The sequence below is a fragment of the Desmodus rotundus genome, chromosome 6 (genome assembly GCF_022682495.2).
Source record: "Desmodus rotundus isolate HL8 chromosome 6, HLdesRot8A.1, whole genome shotgun sequence".
NCBI classification, from domain to species: Eukaryota; Metazoa; Chordata; class Mammalia; order Chiroptera; family Phyllostomidae; genus Desmodus; species Desmodus rotundus.
The window spans coordinates 136,544,240-136,570,498 of record NC_071392.1 but is presented as its reverse complement, the minus strand read 5'-3'; the positions used below and the strand labels follow the sequence as shown (position 1 = coordinate 136,570,498).

The 26,259-nt window shown below is 44.1% G+C and overlaps 1 protein-coding gene across 2 annotated transcripts in view; it reads left to right on the top strand.

The window, feature by feature from the left end:
* Positions 1-19,359, top strand: part of ACSS1 (acyl-CoA synthetase short chain family member 1) — a 72,947-nt gene extending 53,588 nt beyond the window's left edge. The window contains exons 4-14 of one of the 2 annotated variants that reach the window (XM_053926206.2): positions 550-725; positions 1,124-1,276; positions 2,860-3,007; positions 4,299-4,436; positions 7,449-7,541; positions 8,667-8,779; positions 9,163-9,289; positions 10,037-10,164; positions 10,274-10,337; positions 13,709-13,827; positions 14,910-19,359. In XM_053926206.2, the coding sequence (XP_053782181.1) occupies positions 550-725; positions 1,124-1,276; positions 2,860-3,007; positions 4,299-4,436; positions 7,449-7,541; positions 8,667-8,779; positions 9,163-9,289; positions 10,037-10,164; positions 10,274-10,337; positions 13,709-13,827; positions 14,910-15,089 (1,439 nt within the window). In that variant the 3' untranslated portion in view covers positions 15,090-19,359. The remainder of the gene's footprint in view (positions 1-549; positions 726-1,123; positions 1,277-2,859; positions 3,008-4,298; positions 4,437-7,448; positions 7,542-8,666; positions 8,780-9,162; positions 9,290-10,036; positions 10,165-10,273; positions 10,338-13,708; positions 13,828-14,909) is intronic. The other variant, XM_053926207.2, reaches the window with a different exon arrangement.
* The last annotated feature ends 6,900 nt before the right edge of the window (positions 19,360-26,259 follow it).

Below are 26,259 nucleotides of genomic sequence, written 5' to 3'. Positions count from 1 at the left end.
TGCCCTGAGCCTAGCTGAGCCTGCCTGCATCATTGAAGAGCAAGTGCGGAACCTGCAGGGCCTTCCCCTGAAGGTGAGGGTAGGGGCCAACAGCTCCTGGCATCCACCTGGGATGGTGTCTCTGTTCTCTGGCAGTTTGGTCCTAGACAATTTAGGGGCTGCATAGGACATGTTGGGGTTTGGTCTCTGGCTTCCCAGCTTTCTTGGTCTCTGCTTCATGGTGGCTGTGGCTGGGGGCAATGTGATGGCTTGTCACCTGGAAAAGCCTCTGGGGCAGGTAGGAAGAAATGGTGAAAGGCTGGAAGAATTCAGCTTCAGTTTATCTCCTGTGGCTTCTTCCTCCTCCTCAGAGCTAGGAAAAGGCCTGGTGCTTCTGTATTATGTACAAAGATTGCACAGTAGGCTTACCCTTCACTTTTTTGTTGACTCTTTTCCTCAATGTTGAACTTTCTCTATCACACCCCTGTGCTTGGAATGTGTGGCTGCCAGTCTGGGCCATGAGGCTCAGTGGAAAGAAAACTGATCAGAAATGTCCATTGTCTCTATTAGCAAAGTGTAAGGTGGTAATCACCTTCAACCAAGGACTGCGGGGAGGGCGTGTGGTGGAGCTGAAGAAGATAGTGGATGAAGCTGTGAAGCACTGCCCAACCATCCAGCATGTCTTGGTAGCTCACAGGACAGACAACAAGGTCCACATGGGGCATCTGGATGTCCCACTTGAGCAGGTGGGTTTACCTTACTTTGTATGGTTTGAGGAGGAGAGGTTATTGTTGGGTTAACTAGGTTTGAGTCTTGTCAGATTGTGGTTCTGAATGTGGGTCACCCGGAGGTGTCCAGGGTTCCCCTGTAGTTTTGATAGGCTTATATCCTGGTTGGAGAGATGGAACTCAAATACCACAAATATAGTGTAACAACAGTTAATGTAACAGAAATGATTGGATTCATTCTTTTATTTTGTGCCTTCTCTGCATGTGGACTTGAACTAGGGCAGGCCAGAGAAGTGAGCTCTAATCCAGCCAGCCTGAGTCTCACAGTAGCCAGGGAGAGGTGTTCTTGGGGAGGCCAAATGGAGAGGAGAGGCTAACTGCCCTGGGTGGGGCTGTTTTTGTCTTCCCTCTTACAGGAAATGGCTAAGGAGGACCCTGTGTGTGCCCCAGAGAGCATGGGCAGTGAGGACATGCTCTTTCTGCTCTACACCTCCGGGAGCACCGGGATGCCCAAGGGCCTTGTGCACACCCAGGCAGGCTACCTGTTGTATGCTGCCCTGACGCACAGGGTATGACCTTGGTGGCAAGTGGAGGGTGGGAGGTGCTTGCCTCCCTGGTGAGATTGAGCAGGGGACAGGTGAGGCTGAATTTAGGGCTAGAACTCTCCTCCTGCTGTAAAGTGGTTCCCATGGGTGTGAGGGGCTCATATTTTCCCACAGTGCTTTCATGCTAGCCCCAGGACTGCAAGGAGAGAAATCTCCAGCCTCTTGAAAGACTTGACAATTTGTGTCTGAGTTGTATTAAAAATCCTTTTCCAAAATGCTGTGGGGTTTTGGAATATGGGTATCCTGATCCACCAGGGCAGTGAAAGTACAGTCTTCCTTGAAAGAATCCACCCTCTGTCATCCCCTGCTTGGACATGACTCCACGGGGACCTAGCCACATGCAGACCACCACTGTGCTGTCTGGGAACTCCTGGAGAATCTCACCTTTCATCTCTGGCAGCAGAAGACTAGAGCCCCTTGTTCCCTGATTTAAAAAAAGTTTTATTGTATAATAGAACACATACAGAAAAACATTATTATAAGGTAAACCCACTTCATTCAGGAAATGAAATGTCTTACAGAAACCCTTTCACAGCCCTTCCACCCTCAGCCCTCTCCGCACATCCTGACTTGTGTTTTCCTTTTTCTAGTTATCACCTGGATGTTCATCCCCAGATCCTGTAGCTTACTCTTGCCACTGACATTTTTTTGCTAAATCTTTTAAGCCTTTTTAAAAAAAAGATTTTATTTATTTACTTTTAGATAGAGGGGAAGGGAGGGAGAAAGAGGGAGAGAAACAACAATGTGTGATTGCCTCTTGCGCGCCGCCTACTGGGGACCTGGCCTGCAACCTAGGCATGTGCCCTAGACTGGGAATTGAACTGCCGACCCTTTGATTCGCAGGCTGGCACTCAACCACTGAGCCACACCAACCCAGGCTTTTTAAGCCTTTTTTACCCTAAAGGTTTCCCTCCATTCTTTCCATTTCCTTCAACTTTATGATAGCATCTGGTCATTTTTCCCTCTGTCCTCCATATTTCCTGCAAAGGGGATTTAGATCCAGAGATGTGATCAAGCTCAGGTTGGACCCTTTGGCAAGAATGCAGGAGACACCCATCTCTCCTGTGAGGTTCTTAGAAGCTAATGATGCTTGAGGCACTTCTTGGTCTTTTTTATTTTAATTTTTTGCAGTTTTTAAATGATTTTTTTAAATTGTGGCATAATTTAATTCAGAAAGATGCCCTTATACATACCACTTGATGAAGTTTTACCTGTGACTACATGTGGGCATGGGGCATCTTCAGCCCCTAGAAGGCCCTGACCTGCCCCTCCAAAGCAAGATTGTGGCAAGACCAGCTGTGGTGTGACCTCTGCATATGGATTGGGTTTCTCAAGCTGGGGTTCATGCAGTGTATACTCTGAGGTCTGGCTTCCTTCACTGTCCTCTGAGTCACTGTGTTGTTCTTGTACCAGTAACTCTGTCTTTTAACTTACTCCTCTGCTCTCGGTGGCCAAGGAGCAGCTGCATCTTGTAGTTATAGAACACTCTCAGTAACATGTGGGAATGTGGGGTCATAGGCTTCTGATAGCCTCTTCTGTTTCTGCAGCTTGTGTTTGACTACCAGCCAGGAGATGTCTTCGGCTGTGTGGCCGATATCGGCTGGATCACTGGACACAGCTATGTGGTATATGGACCCCTCTGCAATGGAGCAACCAGTGTCCTTTTTGAGAGCACCCCAGTTTACCCTGATGCTGGTAAGGACTGGAAACCCAAATAGGGTCCCTGGGAGGGAGGTTGAGGAAGGAGAGATGCACAAGAGTGTGGTGTAAAGGCCTGCTCTCTGGCCTGGTTGTGGTTTGTGGTCCCATCGCATAGCTGCCAAGCCTTGGGCCCTGACAAATGGGCCAGAGCTTGGGGCCTTGTCCACAATAAGATCAGATGAGCAATAGAAGGGGGTCTAATTTGGTACTGGAAGCTGTCTCAAGACCACCCACTGCAGAATTCTTTAACTTAAACTGCCTGGCTCAGGCTGTTCCTCTTACCTCTATGGCCACCAGACCAGGTCCAGTCTTTCCTTGAAGCCCAGGCCACTGACAGCCTTCACAGTTCCTCCAGATGGAGAAGGACAGCCTTCCACCTGTGTCTCCAGGGCTGTTCTGTCAAAGTGTGTCATGCATGGCCTAGTGCCCCCTCCATGAACTGATTTCACTTGGAGGGCATGGCTGTGTCTTGCTTACCTTGGCCTCTTCCTCCCACTCAACTCAGTGACCTCAAGTATTTTTTTAATGTAATCCAGTGATGGTGGCCCTGCCAGAAGGCTCTTGCCCAAACATCCCACAGTGCTGACAGTTGTATGTGGAACATCTTTGTCATCTCCCCTTGCTCCTCTCTAGCCTCCCAGTGGAACTGTATGCTCTTTAGGAAGGATATGTAGGGGGCATAGCTAGGGATTAAGAGCCATGTCTTAGGTGCAGTCACTTCAACCTCTGTAAGTGCAGCTTCCTGTGGGTAGAACAATGGTGGTAAGTCAGGGGGACAGGCGAGTGGGGACAGCAACTTACAGGAAATGAGGTGAGTGCATACTGGGCCGTTGCCCTGATCCCTGGGATACATGCATTCATGGCCTGTCCGCAGTATTCCAGGGGAGCACCAGTCACCACTTTAGAGACCATTTAAATGCAATTAAACACAAGTTGCATGTTAATGCTACATGGGTTATTTTTAAATTCACAGTAACATCTTTTTAACTGATTCCTCACTATATCATATGGGGTACACTGTGTAGGTGTAGCTGTCCAGAGCCAGGTAAAGACTCTTTACAAAAGGGCCAGCCAGATGGGTGTGTGCTGGGGGACAACTGCCACAGGGAACCCTTCCCAGAGGTTTCCCTTCCAATCCCATGATGGGTATTGAATCCTGTTTTTGCAAACAATGCAGGGTATTTGCATGTATTCAGTACTGAGTTTGTTGACTGATCTCTAAATTAGGTTAAAATAGATACTGTTTGGTGGGCTCTCAGACTGACTGAATTGGACTTTTTTGTAGGTCGGTATTGGGAAATGGTGCAGAGATTGAAGATCAACCAGTTCTATGGTGCCCCAACAGCTATCCGGCTGTTGCTGAAATATGGAGATTCCTGGGTGAGGAAGTACGACCGCTCATCCCTGCGGACACTGGGGTCAGGTGAGCACTGCTCTGCAGCTGGAGAGGGAATGGGTATTGTCTTATCAGAGCCACTGCAGGCTTTTAAATGATTTTAATCACGAAAACTATGTGGCTGTGTCTGTGATGCATTCAAACAATGCAAGTCTGCATCAGGTAGGAAGAGAGGCCTGTCAGCCCTTCCTCAGAGCCCACAGGTATTAACAGAACAGAGCACAGCATTTCAGACACTTTCTGTACCCCTCTTTATTATGGGTTTTGTCCTCATGAATTCTTACCGACCCCGCAAGTTAAGACCTGAGCCCTTTCTTCAGTGACTGCATGGGATTGCTCTGTGGAAATCAATTACTGTACACTGAGTATTCCTGTGATGTTGGGTGATGACTATTTCCAAGCAAATGTCATTGTGTGCTGTGCACTGCTCTCACTTTAGATATTTCCAGGCAGGTAGTTGTGAGATCAAGGGTTATCTTCAGTTTTAGTTTGATGGAGGTTGCCAAGTCATATGAAGGCGTTTGGCAAAACCTTCCTGTGAAATGGGATTAGTTCAGAGGGTACAAGGAGGTCCTGCTTGTTCTCTCTGCTTTTCCCTGGTGCATTTCATTTCTGCCCCTACATGTGTTGCCAGGTGTGGTCAGGAGGAAAAAATGGTGAGAGGCCCTCCATGCTCCTTGGTGAATACACAGATCTGCTTTGTAGTTTTGCATGGGATGTGTTTCTACCAGTTTTGTCCATGGAAAAGGGAGCTCAGTGACAGTGTGCACACTTACTTGTCAGTAAGGAGGGCAAGCAATGCTGATACAGGACTTAGGGCCCTGGTTCACTCTGTCCCCCTTGCCTACAGTGCCCCATTGCCCCCTTCCACCTCAGGATCCCAAACCTCCCCAAAGCCTCTCTCTATGCTACTTCTCCTGAGGATTTCCTTAACTGTTCTGGACCTTGGGCTGTTGGCTGTCAGATAAGCTGTGTGCTTCATACCTGGGCAAGGTCAGCTTGGTACCAGTCTCCTGCTGTGGTAATAATATCAGGACTATTCTAGGCAGTTGGATTAGCCCTCACAACACTACTGGCTTTGGGTGTGTTGACTTCATTTAATCTTACTAGTCATTAGAATCCAGCTCACTCAAGACTTGTACCCCAAGATATGTATTTATTAAAAGAATTATTTTGCCCTGGCTGGTGTAGCTCAGTGGATTGAGTGCGGGCCTGTGAACAAAAGGATCACTGGTTTGATTCCCAGTCAGGGCACATGCCTGGGTTGTGGGCCAGGTCCCCAGTAGGGGGCACATGAAAGGCAACCACGCACTGATGTTTCCCTCCCTCTTTTTCTCCTTCCCTTCCCCTCTCTCTCAAAATAAATAAAATCTTTAATAAATGTTTTAATAAAAGAATAAAAATTATTTTAACTTTCAATTTTATAGGTACCACATAGGTATAATCTTATTGTAAAAAGCAAAACTCAGTACTTTGCAATGAAAGCTCTTGTCCTCCATGAACGCTTTTCCAGGGAACCCTGTTTCTTGTATACCTTTCAGCATATTCTTCAAAGTTATATTCCTATGCAAAGACACAGCTCGGTTCTGAGATGATTTCTTTGTCATGAACATGATCACACTGTACTATTATAATGTGATATTTACTTAACACAACCATAGACAGAGTTTTCCATATGGCTCTGCCATGTTTGAAAATTTGCTCACACCATCCTGTGGGGATTTGCCTTCGTTCTTGTAGTCACTTCCCTGTGGTTGGCTATTGGGGCAGTTGACAGTTTCCCAGTATCAACCAGTGTTGCTTTAGCATCTTCCTGCCTCCTTGTGTGAGTGTAGGGGGGATACACACAACACCCAGCCACTTGTGTGACCAGCATGGGAGACCCTGGTCAGGACAGACCTTGGTTAGCTGCTGCATCATGGGTGGTCCTGAACAAGAGGCAATTGTCATGAGAGTATTTAACTATTTTAGCAACAGTATGTCCAAACCTGCAGCTTCTGGTTGAATGCTAGTCTGGTGTGAGTGTTTCACCAGTGTAGTGTCTTAGTGTTAGGATTTCAACATAAACTTGGGAGGCATATACATTCAGGTCACAGAAGGTAGATACTGAGAATCAGAAATAGTCATAGGGCATAAGCACTTTTCCATTTTTGTTAAGGTATAAAATACAGTGAAATGCACAACTGTCAAGTGTTCAGCTTGAGAACTATTTACATATATACATGTATGTTACCACACCCAGATAAAACCATGGAAGTTTCCAGTCCCCAGAAGGCTCCTTTATGCTTCCTCCCAGTCAGGGCCCTCAGATATGACCACTGCTTGGCTGCTGTCAGTGTGGATTGATTTGCTTATTCTTGAACTTCATGTACATGGGCTTATTATTCATGTGTTAAACTGTTGTGCCTGCTGCAATTGCTTGGAGCCATGACTCTGAGGTTCGCCCTATGGTGGTAGTGGCTTACTTGTTTTCATGCTGTATGGTAGTTCACTGAATGAATACACCACACTTTATTTCTCCATTTGACTTTTGATGGATAGCATTTTCATGTTTGGCCACTGTGAACATTCTTGTATGTTCATTTTTATGTGTCCATTTTTGATGGACATAGGCTCTTGTTTTTGTGGAGTGTGTGCCAGGAGTAACATTTTTGCATAATAGGATAAATCTATATTAACTTTAATGTAATCCACCCCAAATAGTTGACCAAAGTAGTTGTCTAGGGTGTATGCACTCTTAAATATTAAGAGAAATATCCAAATGCTATCTCAAATTACACTCCTAAAGTGCATGTGATATTCTTTCCCCTATATTCTTGTCAATTAAAAAAAAATTTTGACCCTCCAATGGTAAAAATGAAAATGAAATTTGTATTTCTTTCATGGCCATAACATGACAGTTCTCACTGCTTTTTCAAACCGCCTTTTATGTCCTTCAGAAAAATTATAGAACTGTTTTCACCTTAACAATATATTCCTTTTCATTTAAGGTTTATTGTGGTCTATTAATATCTTTTTCCATTTTGTGTGTGGTTTCAGTGGGAGAACCAATCAACCACGAGGCCTGGGAGTGGCTCCACAATGTGGTGGGGGACAGCAGATGTACACTGGTGGACACATGGTGGCAGACAGGTGAGAGCATCTCCCAAGAGGAGGGCTCAGGGCATACTTGGGAATCAAGTACAAGTGGGTCCCTTCTGCAACAGCTCTGGTCTCAACATTACTGCACTGAGAACACATAGCTAATCATTGAGTAGTGGATACAGGTGTGAGGTTCTGTGAATGATACCGGTACCACTAATGCCTCAGTCCTCAGCATATATGCTTGTTGAAAATCTGGTGTCTGAAGCTCAGAGGTGGAGCCTGGCTTTGCAGCTGTAAGGCTTGACACTTCTCTGAACCTTGGGTTCCTCATTTGTAAAATGAGCCCTAGATAAGGATGGAATGAATACCACTAATGCATGTTGCCCAAGGCCTGACATGTAATAAGTATGCAGCTAAATGTTTACTTTCCTCATAAGCCACTTTTTGAATGCAAGTACACATGATGAGAATGAGCCCTGTTGTTTAAGGGACTGTAAGTCTAAACCTAAATTTTAGTGGGAAAAGGAATTTTCTGTGCATTTTGTTTAGATTTGCCCCCTCTTCTCTTGGGTATCTGACTTAGAATGTTTGGGGCGGGAGACGACCACAGATGTTAGCTGACATCTCTTCTTTCCAGAAGCCAGGAAGTGGGATGTTCCAAATGGCTTAGTTCTCATTCATTCAGGAGAGCACAGGACTAAGATTACAGCTGTGTTTTGTGAGGTATTTCCATGAAGGCTGGTAGAGGGAAGTGCCAGAGAGATAATGTAAAAAAAGGAATTTGTGGGTGTCTGTTTTTGTTGTTTGGTCTGTGTGGACATGGGCACTGGTCCGGAAGCAATTCTTCTTCATCTTCCTGTGCAAGTAGGTGAACTCCACTTTTCCCATTGAAGAAAATAGTAGACAAGCAGGGCCTCAAAGGAGGAGAGGCAGCACCCACCCTAGTCCCATTCTACAGTGGGGGAGACCAGAACCCAAGTCTAGTTTTGCCTCACAGAAAAGTCCTTGTGACAGTGCGGGCCATTTCCTTGGCCCAAATGGGCAGTTTCACCCACCTCCCATCCTAGGAGAGCACCAGCCAGCGTATCTGTCCCAGATTCTTCACAGCATGGCCTGGATAAATGTGTCACTAATCTCTTGGCCCATCAGTGTTTCTTCCCTGTCACCCCACAGAAACAGGTGGCATCTGCATCGCACCACGGCCCTCAGAAGAAGGGGCAGAAATCCTCCCTGGAATGGCGATGAGGCCCTTCTTTGGCATTGTCCCAGTTCTCATGGATGAGAAGGTGTGTGAGGGCCTCACAGAGGTGACTCCCTCCTCCATGGGCACCCTAACGATCTCCCTGGTGTTTCTTTTGTTCTTCCTGGCCTCCTTTGCCTACTCACCCACGCCACACGTGCCCAGGGTCTGGTGGTTGGTGGAAAGAGCCTGTGCTCTCCTGCAGCATGCACCGCAGATCCTCCCCTTAGAGACACAGTGGATAAAATCACCACGTGGGGTGAGCCCAGTTTATCCTCAGAAGCCCTCTCGCAGACAGTTCCTTCAGCGCACACTTGTCATTTTTCTGCCTCTAGCCAAGCAGTTAGGGGGATGATGCTGACTGTCAGTTCTTTGCGTCTCAACCAGAATCTGTCCATATTCTCACATACATGTCTCTCTGGTCTGCAGGGGAATGTTATAGAGGGTGGCAATGTCTCTGGAGCTCTGTGCCTCTCCCAGGCCTGGCCAGGCATGGCCAGGACCATCTACAGAGACCATCAGAGATTTGTGGATGCCTACTTCAAGGCTTATCCAGGTGAGGTTGCTAACGTAGTTATGCCATGCCTTCCCACACTCTGCTGGAACCCTATATTCAGAAAACATTTCTAAGATAATGGTGACTGTGAGCATAGTGCTTGCACTTTGGAGGCATGAGTTTGAGTCCTCTCCCTGTCCTCTTTACATCCCTGACTTTATGTCTAAAGTGGAAAAAGACTTACCTCAGGAATCTCATGGGGTTACGTGGAAAAGCACATAGAACCCTGATCGCATGGCCCATAGTGAGTACTCCTTAGGCTGTTAGGAAAGAAGATTGAAGAAACCACCTTGGAAAACTATCATGATGGCTATAAGTTTTCTTCTGGCTTACTTTTTTCCCAGTTTGCTTTTGTGTCATTGGGTTGGAAATTTACGTATATAGTGTACCTGTTATAACCCATAATCTTCAGTGTCAAGCCTGTAAATGAGTGTCACTTTTGGGGAAGCTTGAGTGCATTCCTTTTATGTCCTCTGCTCCCATGACATTTGTAGTCTTGATTGCTTTGTCAGAACACTTTGCCCTTTCACTACCATATAGGCAAATGGGCACATCTGGAGAGTATCTCTATGTGGCATTGCAAGGAGGACCAGCAGACAAAATGTCAGCAGAACTCAGGGCTTCATAGCTTTCTTCTATAGAGCAAGGGTGGGACATGGATACCCTTATGTCCCTTCTGGAAGTGCAAGAGCCCCTCTGGGTCCTGGTTCAGAGGTACTGGCTCTGAATTCCTTCACTGTGGTACAGGCTACTACTTCACTGGAGATGGAGCTCACCGAACTGAGGGAGGCTATTACCAGATCACGGGACGGATGGACGATGTCATCAACATCAGTGGCCACAGACTGGGGACTGCAGAGATCGAGGATGCAATGGTGAGCGCAGGCCATGCTGGTCTCAAATTGGGGGCTGTAATTTGCAGTCACGTGTTCTACCTCCCACATATTTTGCCTTTTTATTTTGCCTTTTTATTGTTCTGTGCAGGCTAGCCACCCCGCAGTGCCAGAAACTGCTGTCATTGGCTACCCCCATAACATCAAAGGAGAAGGTGAGTGCTAGGGAAGGAACTCCTCTAACCTCTGATCTCACTCCCATCATGGAATCTTTGTAAAAAGAACAAGTTCTGAAGGCTGGTTGGCAGGGTGTTTATGGGTGAAACTATTGGTTTTCTTCTCTTTCAAGTGTAGATTTTGGGTGAAGAGGCTGAACAGCATGCTTGTTAGACTAAGATCAGATTACTGAATTGCTCTAGCTCTGCAGTTCTAAGCTGTTTGGCTTCAGCTAAGCTTGGGGAGTTTATTGCTGTGTCCATGATGATTCTGGTAGCCCTGTTACAGAGGACTTAGGATGAAATGCTCTACTCTGCTCACAGTATCTCTTTGCACATGCTCATACACAGCATCCAGTGCCAGCTCTGCAGCTATATGCCCTGGAGTGGGCTTTTTTGCTGCTCTGGAACTCTTTTTAGAAGGATTTGACCTGTGGCTCCCACTGCACAGCGACATGCAGAGGGGAATGCAGAACAAGTAATCAGTATTACCTTCTTTATGAGAACACACTTTGTTTCAAAGTCTGCCAGTTTCTAAGCAGGTGGGGCTGGGAAGGGGCAGGCTCACCTGAGTGTTGTAATGCCAGGTACACAGTGGCCATACTGGTCTGGCCTGGTGTGACCTGGACCCTCACTGATCCTGTGCTGTACTTCTGGAAAGACTGACCTCTACTACCCTACCAAGTGTCTGGGATTGAGTACTCTTCCTCCTACTATCAGATATATTCTGTGTTAAGTATGTCCTTAAGGTCACCTGCTCCCTTCCAAGTTTGTGTTCCACTGTTCCATTATTTACTCAACACTTTCTCTAAGTTGACCCATTGTAAAAATTAATATTTATTTCAGTGCTCTAAAACATGTTCAGTTGCCATAAGAAGGATGTGCCCATGAGATTGCCTTCCCTTTGTTAGAAGAAGACTGGAATTTATGGGGGAGCTGTTAGGGATCAAAAAGAGATGGAAATGGGAACAGGTCTTCATGTGTGACTCTCAGAGGCGTTGGGCACTTCGCGCTCCCATAAGCAGCTCTCAGCTCTGTTTTATGGATCCTAAGTTACTTTGATATTGCCAAGCCTTTTAATGTCTGCCAGGCTGGTGAGAGAGAATTTGTATAGAATGGGTGTGATGATGTATATTCCCTGATTTCTTACAAATTTGAGCATCTGTCGATTTGTAATACATGAAAAACACATTAACCGTTCTTGGTAAACTCTAAAGCCATCTGCAAAAACTGTTGTGCATTTATTTGTCCCCACTCTTTCTGTACTTTATCTGACCAACGTGCTACTCCTCTGCCATCCTCCTGTCCCACTGGTCCTTGATCTCAGCCTTGAGTACCTACCTCCTCTAGGCTCTGAGCCAGGCTCCTCCTTTCACATTGAAGCTTTCCTGATCCATTTCTGCTCAGGATTCAACAATCCAAGCTAAGTCCACTCCCATCTCATTAGAGATACAAGTGACTGGCAGGAAAGAGTACCAATTAGAGACAAGGGGGAAACACTCAGGGCACCATGTGCACTGTGATCCTACTAGGGTTTAAAGGATGGCAATATAAACCCAGAAGTTAACTTGAAAATTTGGGTTTGGGGAGAGCAGCCAGCAGCCCTTAAGAACCTACTTATTATAGGTTTTATGCAGGGGCTGTCACCACTTAATCCTGACACATAGCTGTGAGGCAGATACTATTAGCTCCCCATTTTACAAGTAGAAAACTGGTACAGAGTGGTTAAGTGTCTTCCACACAGCTAGCAAGTGGCAGAGCCAGGATATGGAGCTAGAGCAGTCTTTCCCAACCATCATTCTGCAATACCTTTGATGGGGGTGGGGGGGAATGAAGGGAGAGAGGCAGGGAGAGGAGGTGCAGTTTTATTTTATATATTCTACGTGTTTTAATGTTTGATAATCAGTATGTGTTGCTTTGGTGGTTTTAAAATTTTAATTAAACCCACAATAGACATCTCTCAGTGGGTGTTCCCAGCTGGCTCAGGTGTTAGCTTTGTCCCTTTCCTCTGAGCCCCTGTAGTGTAAGCCTAGATTGCCTGGAATCTCAAATACCAAGAGGAGGGAAAAATGCAGTTCTCACAATCTAGTGAGGTAGGCATGGGGGACCAATAGCTGTTCATACATAGCAAGTGCCACAGCTGCATTTATGGACAGAGTCAGGAAAGGCTTCATAGAGTACAAGGTAGCTGAACTGGGTCTTGAGGGATGAATAGGATTTTGCCAGGTAGAAATGGGAGGGGGCATCTTTCAGGCAAAGGCTGTAGGTCTCTACAGACTGCAGTTTATTCAGGAAAGTCATTCATTGATTCATTTAACAAAATTTGTTGGGCACCTCCTATGTTCCAGGCACAGTTATAGATACTGAGACGTAGCAGAAAGTGAAAGAGACAGAAGTCCCTGTTCCCTAGAGCTGACATGCTATAATGGTTTGGGATTAGAGTGGAGAAACAGACATAAACAATAAACATGATTAATGAGGAAACTACATACTATATTAGGTGATACATGCCAGAGGGAGAATTCATTAAGGTGGAGTGGAAGTGGTACAGGAATAAACAGCCAAATAAACAATAAGGAGGGCTACACATATATAAAACTTTGTGTATAAGAAAGGGGACATTGAGGGTCAGTGGGGGAAAGGACAGACTCTCCAAGATGGTACTGGGACAAGTGACTGCTCATATGAACAGTAAGGTCAATTAGAACCTGACTTCATACCATATACAAGATTATCCCAGAGAGATTAAAAAGAAATGCATTTAGAGACCTGTGGGAGCTGCTGTAACTTTTTTCTGGAACATGGTAGGACATTGACAACGTATCTGTGCTAAGAGATGGGGTGGCCATTGCTGCCCAACAGACTTTTTGCCATGATGGATCTGTTCATGTCACAAGTGGCTCGTGTAACCAAGGAACTGCATTTTTAACTTAATTTAAATATAGATAGCCACTGTGGCTAGTGCTTACAATGTTGGACACATATGCATGAAGTTAGTGCCATGTGCCATGTTCCCTTGTACCATCTCACAGGAGCTGATAGTAAATCTCCAGTGAGTCCCTATTTACAAGCTATTTCACAGGTGCTGGTATAGTTAGAGAGGATTAGTTCTGTGTCCAAGGTTACACACATAGCCAGTCAACACCAGAGACATGGTGCCAAGCTCTCACCCACACATGCCCACCCACTGGGATGTTCAGTGGAGCTGACAGAATCACTTCCACTTTGAAAATGATAATGCATCTTTAGGGATGCAACTAAAGGAACCAACTTCTATAAAGTCACCAATATATGATTTGAAATCCTTTGAATTTATGGCGATTTGTGTACAACACTCTGGCTAACATCTCAAAATCTTGCTCTCCTTTCAGCTGCATTTGCCTTCATCGTGTTGAAAGATGATGCAGGTGACTCAGAGGTAGTGATGAGAGAGCTCAGGTCCATGGTGGCCACCAAGATTGCCAAGTACGCTGTGCCTGATCAGATCCTGGTGAGTGCACTTCTGCCTCTGGTTCAACTGCACTGCTCATCTTACACCTTCTTCTCCACTTCCCATAATTAACATCACAGCAAAACTGGCACTAGCTGTTTGGTTTCCTGGGTGGTGGGTGAGGGTGGCAGATGGATGTATTGTCAGAAAAAGAGGGAGAGGGGCAGGGAGACACAGCAACAGAAGTTTCACAGCTCACCTGTTCAAGGCGTAGTGCTGGTCCAGATTATATACTCTTATTTTGGCACATGGAGGCCAACATAAGGAGTTTTTAAATAGAGAAACATGTGGACAGTATCAGAGTTCTTCAGCCCCTGTGTGGTTTTTGAACACCTTTTCCTGTGCCAGCAAAGGAGATGCCACCAGATCCTATCTCAGAGAGTCTTTGTTGGAGTAGTTTTGTGGAAAAATTGGGCCAGCCTCTCAGCTGTGTTAATATTCCTTTATTAACATTTCCCCCATGGTGTTCTTTTGACTGGAAGTGGTCCTCTGAAGCCTTACCTGGTGTGACACAAGGTCAAACTGTTGGCCTTGGAACCAGTTTCTGAGAGAGACCTGAACTCTCCTTAGGTGAACTGTACTCTTTTGAAAGATCACTATTAAAGTGCCCAAACACAGCTCCTAATGTATTACCACTGACTTTGAATGGGCTGTGGCTTTTTGAAAATGTAAAATGCTAAATTTTCAAACACTAAGGAAGACAGTGTTTTTTCTCTTAAGTAATTCATCTCATACATAAGACAAAACCAACCCAGATCCAGGCCCGGAGGTAGAGATGAGGTGCTGTGACACATGCTTGGTTCTGTTGCCATCTGAAGGCCCTCAGTAATGTAGCTGATAGGAGAAACAGGTGTTGGCAGTGAGGTGAACCTGGCCTGGTGGAGGCTTCAGCATGATTCATAGTTGATTCTGTCCTTTGGATTGATTACAGCTTTAGGTACAGATTGTAGGAGGATGAAACCAGAGACATGTGGGCCCCACAATCCCCTGGGAAAGAGCCCTTCTTATTTCAATGCAGTTGGATGCAGGCTGGGAATCTGTGCACCTTTCCAGATTTTAATGTTGTACCTCTTCTTTGCCAGATAGTGAAACGTCTTCCAAAAACTCGGTCTGGAAAAGTCATGCGAAGGCTCCTGAGGAAGATAATCACAGGCAGAGCTCAGGATCTGGGGGACACCACCACTCTGGAGGACCCCAGCATAATTGCGGAAATACTGAGTGCCTATCAGAAACACATAGACAAGAGGGCTGCTGGTCAGTGATGGGCTGTGGCCAAGACCCAATACCCAGGCCCCTAACTTGTCCTTCTAGAACATAGCTCTCACTTGGCTTCTTTTCAGATGTCCCAGAGCATTCCCCTCCTAGCACATAATCCACACTGCCTCAAATGTAAAGATCATGCTAAACCCCCTTCCTTCTTTCTGTTGGAGAACCTATGCAGGGACACTGTCATATGTGGTTGGTGTTTGTTCTACTTGTCTTGAATTTGGCTTCCTGGAGTGAAGAGTCTCTGTCATCTGTTCTGTGTCCTCTCCAGACATCATAGGAAGGTGAAACATCTGGCAGAGTGTATCTACTCAGATGACAGAACTAGGAGGAGTCATGTTTTTTCCAGATGTTTCTAGATACAAAAGGCAGAGATTTTATTTTTATACTTTTATATTTTTGAAGAATAACATGCAAGTCCATGTATGGAATGTGTGGATTTGCTTGTACATGCTCTTTGTAACATTTAAAGTTATAAAAACATTCTTTTCTGCCTTTGCTTGTGGAGAAACCTGGAGAGGATTGCAGGGTGCACTTTTAATTATTGTTTGGCATATTTGGAAATCTGAATTGGAAGTGTTGGACCTCAGTTTAAACACCGCTATCTTGAGAACACTCGGGCCTGCAACATCTTTTTTTTTGATGTATATTTCTATTTCATTTGGTTTGTGTACAATGCAACTCAACTGGTAAAGTGATGACGTGAAATTCCTCACCTTTAAGTTCTAAAGCTACGCCAGTCATATGTTCTGTTTCTCCAAGCTGTGATCTGGAAAGATTTCTCCCTCTCTACTTTGGATGCCTCTTGTGGTGAAGTTCAGGGCAGCCAGTGAAAACTAAGGTAACTTAGAGCACTAATTTGGCTAAAACCAGGTCCTTGCAAACTTTGCCTGTTCTTCATTCTGTGCTTGGGGCATAAGAACCATATAGGTCCAGTGATGAGAGCTGAAGCTCTGAACCAAGTTTATTTCTTTCAATGTGCCTTAAGTCCTCTGAAGGTTAGCAAGATGATGTAAATCGTGAAGTCACAAAATGTTTCTTTATTATCCAGGCATGCCAGGGTTGATGGTGTGGAGTGCAGAGGAAGGTAGCCTGCTGAGTTAGATCCTTCAGGACAGGGAGAGGTTATCCTTGTCTTTACCTCACAGTCTATGGTGCCTTGCACTTGTGTAGGTGTTCAAGGGGTTTGTGGGGTGCTGAACACTTAATCTGGACTGTAGCTGCACTGGCCTGTCAGGTAATTAGGCAATTGCCCTTGTGACATCCAACGAGGTGGCCATTGGCTATAGCACACACATATACTGGGTGATGGCCTATTGTTGCAGTGTTAGCCACAGAGAACCATGCACCAGGACTTGTCACATTTGTGGTAGACTTAGCAGACGGTAGTTATGGTGTTATTTATGAAGTGACTTAGATGTAAACTTGGACAGTGATCAGGGCCTCAGAATGATCTGTAGGGCAGTTCAAATAAAGCTTTATCTTGCTCATTCTCCTTTGTTAGTGGTGATGTTTTTGATCAAATAATACTATTCTTTGTTGCTGAATGTAATCCTAAGAACAAAACTGGAAGGGGCCTATTCACTCAAAAGAGACCACTTAAAAAAATCCATTGTCTGATTATTGTGCTGTCCAATAAGCACTAGTCACATGTGGCTATTTAAATATAAATAAAGACAATAGAATAGATGAGAATAAAATAGAATACAATAGAACAAACAGAACAGAATAGGATATTCAGTTCCTTCATGGCAGTAGCCACAGTTCAAATACTCAGTAGCTGCACGTGGTCATGAGCTACCAGATTGGACATGTGGGCATGAACATTACAGTCATCTTGCTGATCTAGAATGTAGGTGAGAATGAGGACACAAAAATATCTTTAGGTAGCTAAATCAACATCACAGACTGCGAAGCACAGGCTAGTGTGTAAGACATCCCATCACCCAGGTCGTCCTTATACTAGATGTGGGTAATAGAGGACACACTGAACTGGTGCTATGAGAGCTGAAAGGTGAGATGTGAAAGGTTGATTCACCTCCCACAAAGCCTGAACCTACTGCTGCCTCCAAAGCAGGAGATGGGAATGGCTCTTTCCAGGGATGGCATTTGTTCTTCCTCAGGGATAGGGACAGGGAGGCTGAGGGGATTCCCAGGTGCCCACCTGAGGTAGTCTGAATGCACAGAATGCCAACTCACTGGGAAAGATACACTTGTGTACCTCTGGGTGCTGTGGGAAGTCATGGCAGGACTGCTTTTTTACAGAATAGTCTGTATCCACACCATCCCAGGTGGGGCATCACAGCAAGCTTATTGATAGATTTATAACAGATTATGTGGTCCTTATTGCCCCTCTCTGGTAAAGCTCTGATTTTGGGGGGACCATCCTGTCCTCTTTTTTTTTTCAGGGGACCACCCTGCCTGCTAAGGGGTTTGTGATGGTTATCCCCAGCATCATGGTCCCTGGCATAAGTGACAAGTTCATGCCTGGCCACTCAGTGCTACCAGGGCCTCTAGGAAGGAGACACAATGACACAGTTGGGAAAGGGACAATTGCCCATGCACCCACCGGATAAGACAGGATACAGAAATGGGCTACAGTAGCCTTTTAGTCATTACAGGGCAGGGCCTGCCTGGGGATAGAGCAGTTCAGAAGACATGGAGCCTGGGGGAGATGCACAGAAGCCTGGCCAAGCTGCACCAAGCCCACCCTACCCCTGAACTCCAATTCCTACTTTGGCTTTTCTGTCTTAACTGAAACATCCTGACAGAGACTGAAGTCAATGCCACTGAGGATCAGAGAGAGCAGGCAGATAATCTGAACATTCAATATATCCCAGGATGGCGTGAGATTACATTCATAATAACCATAAGTCCCCAAGGGATATTAAATTCATACTTACGAAGCAGTAGGCAGTGCTTTTTCAGAATACTTCCCTTTTAAAGTGACTAAAAACAAAAGTAGTCATGCTCAGGGAAAATTCAGCCTTCAATGTGATTAATTCCCAAGGAAACAGTCAAACCTCGGTTGGCAAACATCTCCTATCTTGAATAATTCAGTTCTCCACCAAGTTGTTAATGGAAGAAAATGTCTTGGTTGTCAAAGAAAACTTTGGTTCTCTACCCGACAACCCTTTTATGCTGATATGTGTATGATCAGTCACTCGTATGATTCAGTTTTTGAACAAATTGCTTCTTGAACAGCCTTCTGGAACAAATTCCAAAAGTTCGAGAACCCAGGTTCTATTGTATGTCCCTATTAAATAGAAAAAATAGAAAAAAAGAAATCATGGCTAATGTTCATGATTTATACACTTATCTAGAAGTAAATCATAAGGTGATTCTAGCACACACTCATCCCTGGTTCTCTGACAGCAGTGGAATTTATGGTGAAGAAAATACAATGAACTTGAAACAGGTAGAATAAAATGTTACCCCAAATTGCTCTATTGAGTCAGGTCCTACCAGAACAAATTCCCCCATTGAATTGAGTTAAGCCCTGCCAGAACTATATCTGTGATATCAGAAGACAAGAACCCAAACTCATTGGTAAGAAACATTTCCTTAGTTTGAGGAGTGGAGATTTGGCTGTGCAATCACCATGAGTTGTGCTAGTCCTTGAGAGCTGACTTACACCCACTGCCCTCGTGACACCCAACATTGGGACTGATGACAGAAATGCTTACATTATTGAGTGCCATGTGCAAGGAGGCTTTGAGCAGGTTCATGATTTCATCACCCATTTCATCCTCACACTGCCTTTCAGATAGCTCAGTTGGTTAGAATGCCATTCTGATATGCCAAGGCAGCACATTGGATCCCTGGTGAGGGCACATATAAAAATTAACCAATGAATGCATAAATAAGTGGAAAAACAAACTGATGTTTTTCTTTCTCTCTTTTCTCCTTCCCTCTCTCACTCTAAAGTCAATAAATATAATTTTTTTTTTTAAAAAAGGGCTCACATGCTAAATCTGACGAGCTCAGTGGAGTCCTGCATGGTGGGTCTTACTCAGAAAGGTTTTCTAACTCAGAAACCTAAAGTGACCACAGAGAATAGTCTAAAATTAAAACTTCCTAACTAAAAGTGAGTTGTGGTGAACTCCACTCCAGGAAGACAAACAACCCAATTAAAAAATGGGCAAAGGACTTGAACAGATATTTCTCCAAGGAGGACAGACAGAAGGTCCAGAGACATATGAAAAGATGCTCAATATCACTAGCCATCAGAGAGATGCAAATTAGAACCACAATGAGATACCACTGCACACTGGTCAAAATGGCCATCATAAATCAACGAACAACAAGAGTTGGAGAGGATGTGGAGAAAAGGGAACCCTAGTGTACTGTTGGTGGGAATGCAGACTGGTGCAGCCACTGTGGAAAACACTGGAATTTCCTCAGAAAACTAAAAATGGAACTGCCTTTTGACCCAGCAATTACACTGCTGGGATTATACCCTAAGAACCCCGAAACACCAATTGAAAAGAACCTATGCACCCCAATGTTCATAGCAGAGCAATTTGCAATAGCCAAGTGCTAGAAGCAACCTAAGTGCCCATCAGCAAATGAGTGGATCGAAAAACTATGGTTCATTTACACAATGGAATTCTAAGCAGCAGAGAGAAAGAAGGAGCTCCTACCCTTTGTGACAGCATGGATGGAACTGGAGAGCATTATGCTAAGTGAAATAAGCCAGGCAGTGAAAGACAAATACCATATGATTTCACCTATAAGTGGAACCTAATCAACAAAACAAACAAGCAAGCAAAATATCACCAGAGACATTGAAATTAAGAACAAAGTGACAGTAACCAGAGGGGAGGTGGGAAGAGATTATTGGGGAAAAGGGGGGAAGGTTTTTCAGGAGGAGGTATAAAGGACATGTGGACAAATCCAAAAGGGGGTAGGATGGAGGATGAAAAGTGGGGATGGCTGTGGGGGGGGGAGTGGAGGTGGGGGGGGAGTGGAGGTGGGAAAATGGAGACAACTATACTTGAACAATAATTTATTTTAAAGTTAAAAAATAAATAAAAAAAAGGAAGTCGGGATAAGTAGTCATGTCCTATGCAGGTATCTTCCCTGCCAAAGGTCAATCTTTACCTTAACTGAGCCCATCTATTATCTTTTTTCATCTATGATAACACACCTTTGGAATGTCAGGGTAATTTCCTTTTTTCAGACCCCTCGGCATAATCTCCCACCAGAGCAGGAGACCACAGAGCCCCTCATTGTTATTGTTATGTAAATTGTTAACTGTTAACTATGTATACCTACCTCTGTAAAAGTACTAAGTGTCTATTCCTTTTACTTTTTATCCAATAACAGCAATTTCTCCACTTTGCTTTCTTCCACCTCCCTAATCCATCACTAGTGGATTTTATGTAATCTCTTATGCCTCCTCCTTTGACTGTAATATATAAAATAATGTGCAAAACTGCCATTCTCTGGAGCATTTTCTCAATCCAGATTTTGCTTCCTGGCATTTGTCATGAATTTGGCTGAAATAAACTCATAAAAATTTTTACATAAGTTTGGCTCAAGTAAACTCATGAAATTTCTTACACTGATAGCAGATATATCTTTGTACCCACTTCTAGAAGATGCGGAAAAAGTAGTGGAGCAACTCTTTGGATAGAGCTTGTATGATACCACTCTTGATCCCCATGCTCAAACCAAAGGTATTGTCTCCTGGGAGAGCTTTGAGGAATTGCACAACATTTTTGTTTAATTCATTTTATTAAGGCACCTTACTGTTGACTTCTGAGTAGCTCTATGAATTGGTATCCTCAATAGGGGGAAGAAGCCTAAATCCAGGCAAAGAGGAAGCCTTCCTGTAGACAGTAATTTTTGGAGGGAGGGAGTGTAACAGGTGTGGAGTGAGGTTTAGGACAGGATGTAGGCTAAGAAGCCCCAGAGCAAGGAAGTCCCAACTAACCTGGCTTCAGGGAGGGAGAAGGAGAGGACAGACATTGAGAGTTACTTTGCACATTGATAACAGCTAGCTGACTTTATAGTCATGCTAAATAGTTTGTCTGCTCTGAGCCAGGGAGATGGGCATGACTTTAACCTGTGATGTAGCTGGGAAGTGGCTCCCCAGTTACAGCACCTGCAAGGAAATCGGTTCCCCTATGTCACGTGGCGAAGCCTGCCCATACTAACAATGGCAGCTGAGAAACGCAGAAGATATGTCAGGGAGTAGCTGATTATGGGAGAAGTCAGAAATGGGGTTATGGAGGAGGAGGGGTGAGGATTTAAATTGTAAACTCAAGCATGGCAGCCATGCAGGGCCTCTTGACCATAGGGCTTGGGGGCACCCTTAGCCCCACGATTTAGAAAGGAGAAGGAGGGTTTCTACCATGTAGGATGTAGTTTATAGTGAGGGAGGAGGTCATGCGGCCTGAGGAGCTGCAAAGGACTACCTTGCGAGATCCTGTCCTGTTACACCTAGATTTTTACCTGGATTATTAAGACCTGTGCTTTTCCTAAGTTTCACCATGATTCAGAGAAATGTGGCACATGCTTTTCTGGACTATTAAATGGAGGCTGATGACACGTATCCCAGATCCTGAAGGAAAGAGCTGCTGAGTGAAGATAGCAGCTTCGATCTAGAGATACTTGGAGAACTGTTTGTGCTACTGGCAGGCTTAAGGACGTGGAAAACTTTCAGGGCTTTTGGCTAGTAGCCTGGTGGGGAGCTTGGGAAGTGCTGGGTCTTGTGGGAAAGGTGAGCTCTGAGCTGAGGTGCTCTGATGTCCACCCCCACCTCACCAAGGTTGGAATGTTATAAACAAAGATCTGCCCCTTCCAGCATTGACTGTTGGGTCTTTCACCAAGGTACTATGTGGATGGGCCCCATTCGGCTTGCTTACAGTTTTGGTGAGCTCTGTAACAGGAGCAGGGGTGGTAATGTCAATTTGAATTCTAATGACCTTCGATCTACTTATATAAGTCTTTCCTTCATCATTGGGAATTTTTCTGTATAATAAAATTAAATCAAGAAAATACATATAATTTCTGGGTCTGTTAATACCAATTGCATTTGGTTTTCGTAGTATTATTTTTTGTTGCCTCATTTCATTTGTCCTGTAAAGCTTCTTGAATCTGTGGCTTGATAACAGGTGTGGAACGAGGCTCAGAAGAGAGTGTAGGCTGAGAAGCCCCAAACCCCACCACAAGCCTGGCTTGAAGGCTGGGAAAAGCAACAGCACATGGATTGAGAATTATTTTGCATATCAGTAACAGCAGGCTAGCTTCAAAGTCTGCCTGGGCCAGGGAGATGGGCATGACTTTGACCTGTGATATAGCTCCCCCACCCATTTACAATGCCTACTTGAAAGCTTGGAGGTGGTTCCACACCATGGGGCCATGCCTGCCCCAAATAACTATGGCAGCCAACAAAGGCAGAAAAATATGGGAGTGCTAGCAGGTGTAGCCAATTGTGGGAAGAGTTGGAAATGGGGTTACGGAGAAGGATCCAGGCTGGGATTTAAACAAAAAGTTAGGCTGCCACATGCAATGGGGACAATAGGGGATAACACAGGACGACGTGGGACCCTTGCGGGACCATGTGGGTCAGTAGAGTGTGAAAGGACTCTTGGAGTCCATGAGACTTCCTTGCAGACCTCCCCTGAGCTTGTCAAGTTTAGTATGTAGCCCCTTTTTGCCCACATGTCCCCCTTTTCTTCATAATCAATCCAAAGGATTCATTGATGACCAACATTTTGGTTGGATAATGAGGTCCCACTGTGCTAGGAATGCTCATTCCTAGAGAGTCTCAGAGTCAGCATTTGTCTTGCTGAACAGGGTGGGCTGCTGGGAATGGGACAAGATCATAAACTTAAATGGCATTCAAGGTAAAATTATTATTGTTATTTAAAAGAAAAAGGCAGGTGAATGGGAGGCAGTCAGATCCTATAGGTCCTTGATAAAAAATATTCTGGATCATTTCTAATTTTTGAGCTACCATGATCCAAGTTTTTTTTAATTTTGTTTTTTGTTTTTGCTGCTTGTCTTAAGTTGTGTTCTTCTGCATGTAGTATAACATTTATATACTAGGAACAAGAGTAACAGTATTAAACCAGTAACACCAATTAGAAATTGAAAATGTCTAATACTAGATATGGAAGAGTCTGAGGGGAACAAGCATCCCAGCCAACCAAAAACACTTTGCATTTATCATCATAATTTTTTATTAAGCTAATAATAGGTTTTCCTCCTTCATCTACTGTCACTTGTATCTTATGATTTGTTTGGCCAGATGAATTGAGACTCTCTACTATTTTATTATGCAGAAGCTCTAATTTTTCCTCTGGCCAGTTAGTTTCCATGGAAATAATTTCATGGGGAGGATTAAGTTTTGTTTAATACATTGGATTTTCAGTATCAATATTATCATAGGTTTTATTAATCTCAGGCAAAGTTATTTTGCCTATAATTTCAGTATTACACCATATTCCAGTAGTATTTAATGTAAACTTGGTGTTATTACAATAAAAATCACATAGTATAACAGAGGCATTTTCTAACCCTTCCCAACAAAAATGCCCTGTTTTCATATATCATATAATTATTTCTTGGGGTAGATACAATAGGCCAGTATTGAGTGAATTCAGTATTCCATAGATTGTGGGCATAATCATTCACCTTTTCAATTTTTACAATCAAATAGTGAGAAGTGTTCCCATAGTTTAGTAGTTTTAAATATGGCCCATCTACTTCCCATTGGCAGTATTCTAGTATTATTGAGGATGGTTCGTATGCCAGCCAGTTGAACTACTGAAAATTTAAGTTTAGAATCTATCTGAGGTGACTGGGCTTTTAACACAAATGTCATAGATTGCATTTTCCATCCAAAATTTTCCAAAACCCAGGGGAACCATATGAGTCCCATAAATGTCTAGCCTGGGCTTCTGCAACCTTTATAGTTGGTCATTGTTTCATAGCTATTTCAAATTCCATTTGGATTAGTATTGACAATAGGCCCTGTTGAGTTAGGGTACAGGCACATTTTCATTGTTGGGTTTGTACATGAGTTTTCATAGTCTGTCAAGTTTGTTCTATACATTGAGCTAAGGGTATATTGTTTTTCCATGCCGCTTCCCACCCATTTTCTTCTTTTTGAAACAGTATTTCTTCCATATGACCTATTTTAGATAAAGAGTCTTTTTCTAATGAATGACATTCTTCATTAACTGAAAGCTCAGCTTGTCCCAGAATACTAGAAATGTTGCTATTGGGTAGCTATAGCTAGGGAGCAGTTGGAGTATACTGGATGGACCCAAAAATGTTGAGTTTCCCACGCCATAGTTAAATGGGTAGACGTAACCCCAAAATGAACTAGAGTTTGAGTATTTCATAGGGCTTCCAACAAGCATCCAGGGCACAAGGAAGGTGTGGTAGTTACAGATGTATCTACCCACCAAGTAATCCCAATAATTTTTTTAATGGGAACCCTTTGATTTTTCTCTTGTTTCGCAGACATCCAGCCACAAGAGCATGACTGGTGAGTCCAAGAACAAGATATATTATTACAGATAGGGCAGGTCACTATAAGCCTTTTCCCATCATATCCAGGTATTTTTCTTAGCTTGTCATCATCCATTCCTACAATACTCATCTAGATTTTATACATATAATTCTACTAGGGGAATTATCAGGGAGGTGTTTTTGGAGGTATTTGTGTAAGATGGGTCCTTTATAATAGAAATATCCAGAAAAAATGTACTAAATTTTGTATTGATAGTAGGAGAAGACCAATATGTAACCAAAAAAGCCCTAACTTCATTATCATAACTGATAATTAGATTATCATTGTCTAGTAGGTGAGAATGATTAGTAAATTCCCAAGTTAAATGTTTCATTTTCATTAGGAAACCATAAAGAGGACAATAACAATATAAAAATCACTTTATGTGCATTCAATCAATAACAATTAGGTGATATAAGAACAAGGTTTGAATCAAGATTTGCTTCAGACTTCTGGCCACGATGGAGGAGTAGTAGACACACTGTGCACCCTCACACAACCAAAAGAAGGACAACAACAAATTTAAAAACAAAAACAACCAGAACTGACAGAATATCGAACTGTATGGAAGTCGGACAAGCAAGGAGTTAAAGAAGAAATATTCATCCAGAATGGTAGTAGGGGCAGAGGTGGGCAGCCAGGGTGGATAGGACTCATGGCAAGGCAGCGGCTGGAGAACTGGGGTGGGCAAGGTGGTGGCTGGCAGACCTGGTGAGGCGGTGGCTTGTGGACTGGGTAGTCCCATATTTGCATGCAGATAAACCGTGAGGAACAACTAGGGAGTGAGACAGACTTCAAAACCCAGGGTTCCAGCGCAGAGAAATAAAGCCTCAAGGTCTCTGACTGAAAACACCTGTGGGGTTGAGGCAGCAATGGAAGAAACTCCCAGCCTCACAGGAGAGTTCACTGGAGAGGCCCACAGGGTCCTATAATGTACACAAACCCACCCACTTGGGAATCAGCACCAGAAGGGCCCAATTTGATTATGGGTAAAGGGGGAAGTGACTGAAAACTGGCAGAGAGTGGAGCAAGTGGCACTGTTCCCTCTCAGACCCCTCCCCAACATACAGCATCACAGTGCAGTGACCTGGGTTGCCTCACTCTGATGAATACCTAAGGCTCTGCCCCTTACCACATAACAGCCTCGTGGAGACAAAAAAAAAAAAAAAAAAAAAAAGGCCCAAACGAAAGAACAGATCAAAGCTCCAGGAGAAAATATAACTCAGCAACAAAGAGATAGCCAACCTATCAGATATACAGTTCAAAACACTGGTAATCAGGATGTTCACAGAATTGGTTGAGTATGGTTGCAAAACTGAGGAAAAAGTGAAGGCTATGAAAAGTGAAACAAGGGGAACCAACAGTGAAGGGAAGGAAACCGGGACTCAAATCATGGTTTGGAGCAGAAGGAAGAAATAAACATTCAACCAGAACAGAATGAAGAAACAAGAATTCAAAAAATTGAGGAGAGGCTTAGGAACCTCCAGGACAACTTTAAATGTTCCAATATCCAAATCATAGGGGTGCCAGAAGGAAAAGAGGAAGAGCAAGAAATTGAAAACTTATTTGAACAAATAATGAAAGAGAACTTCCCTAATCTGGCAAAGGAAGTAGACTTTCAGGAAGTCCAGGAAGCT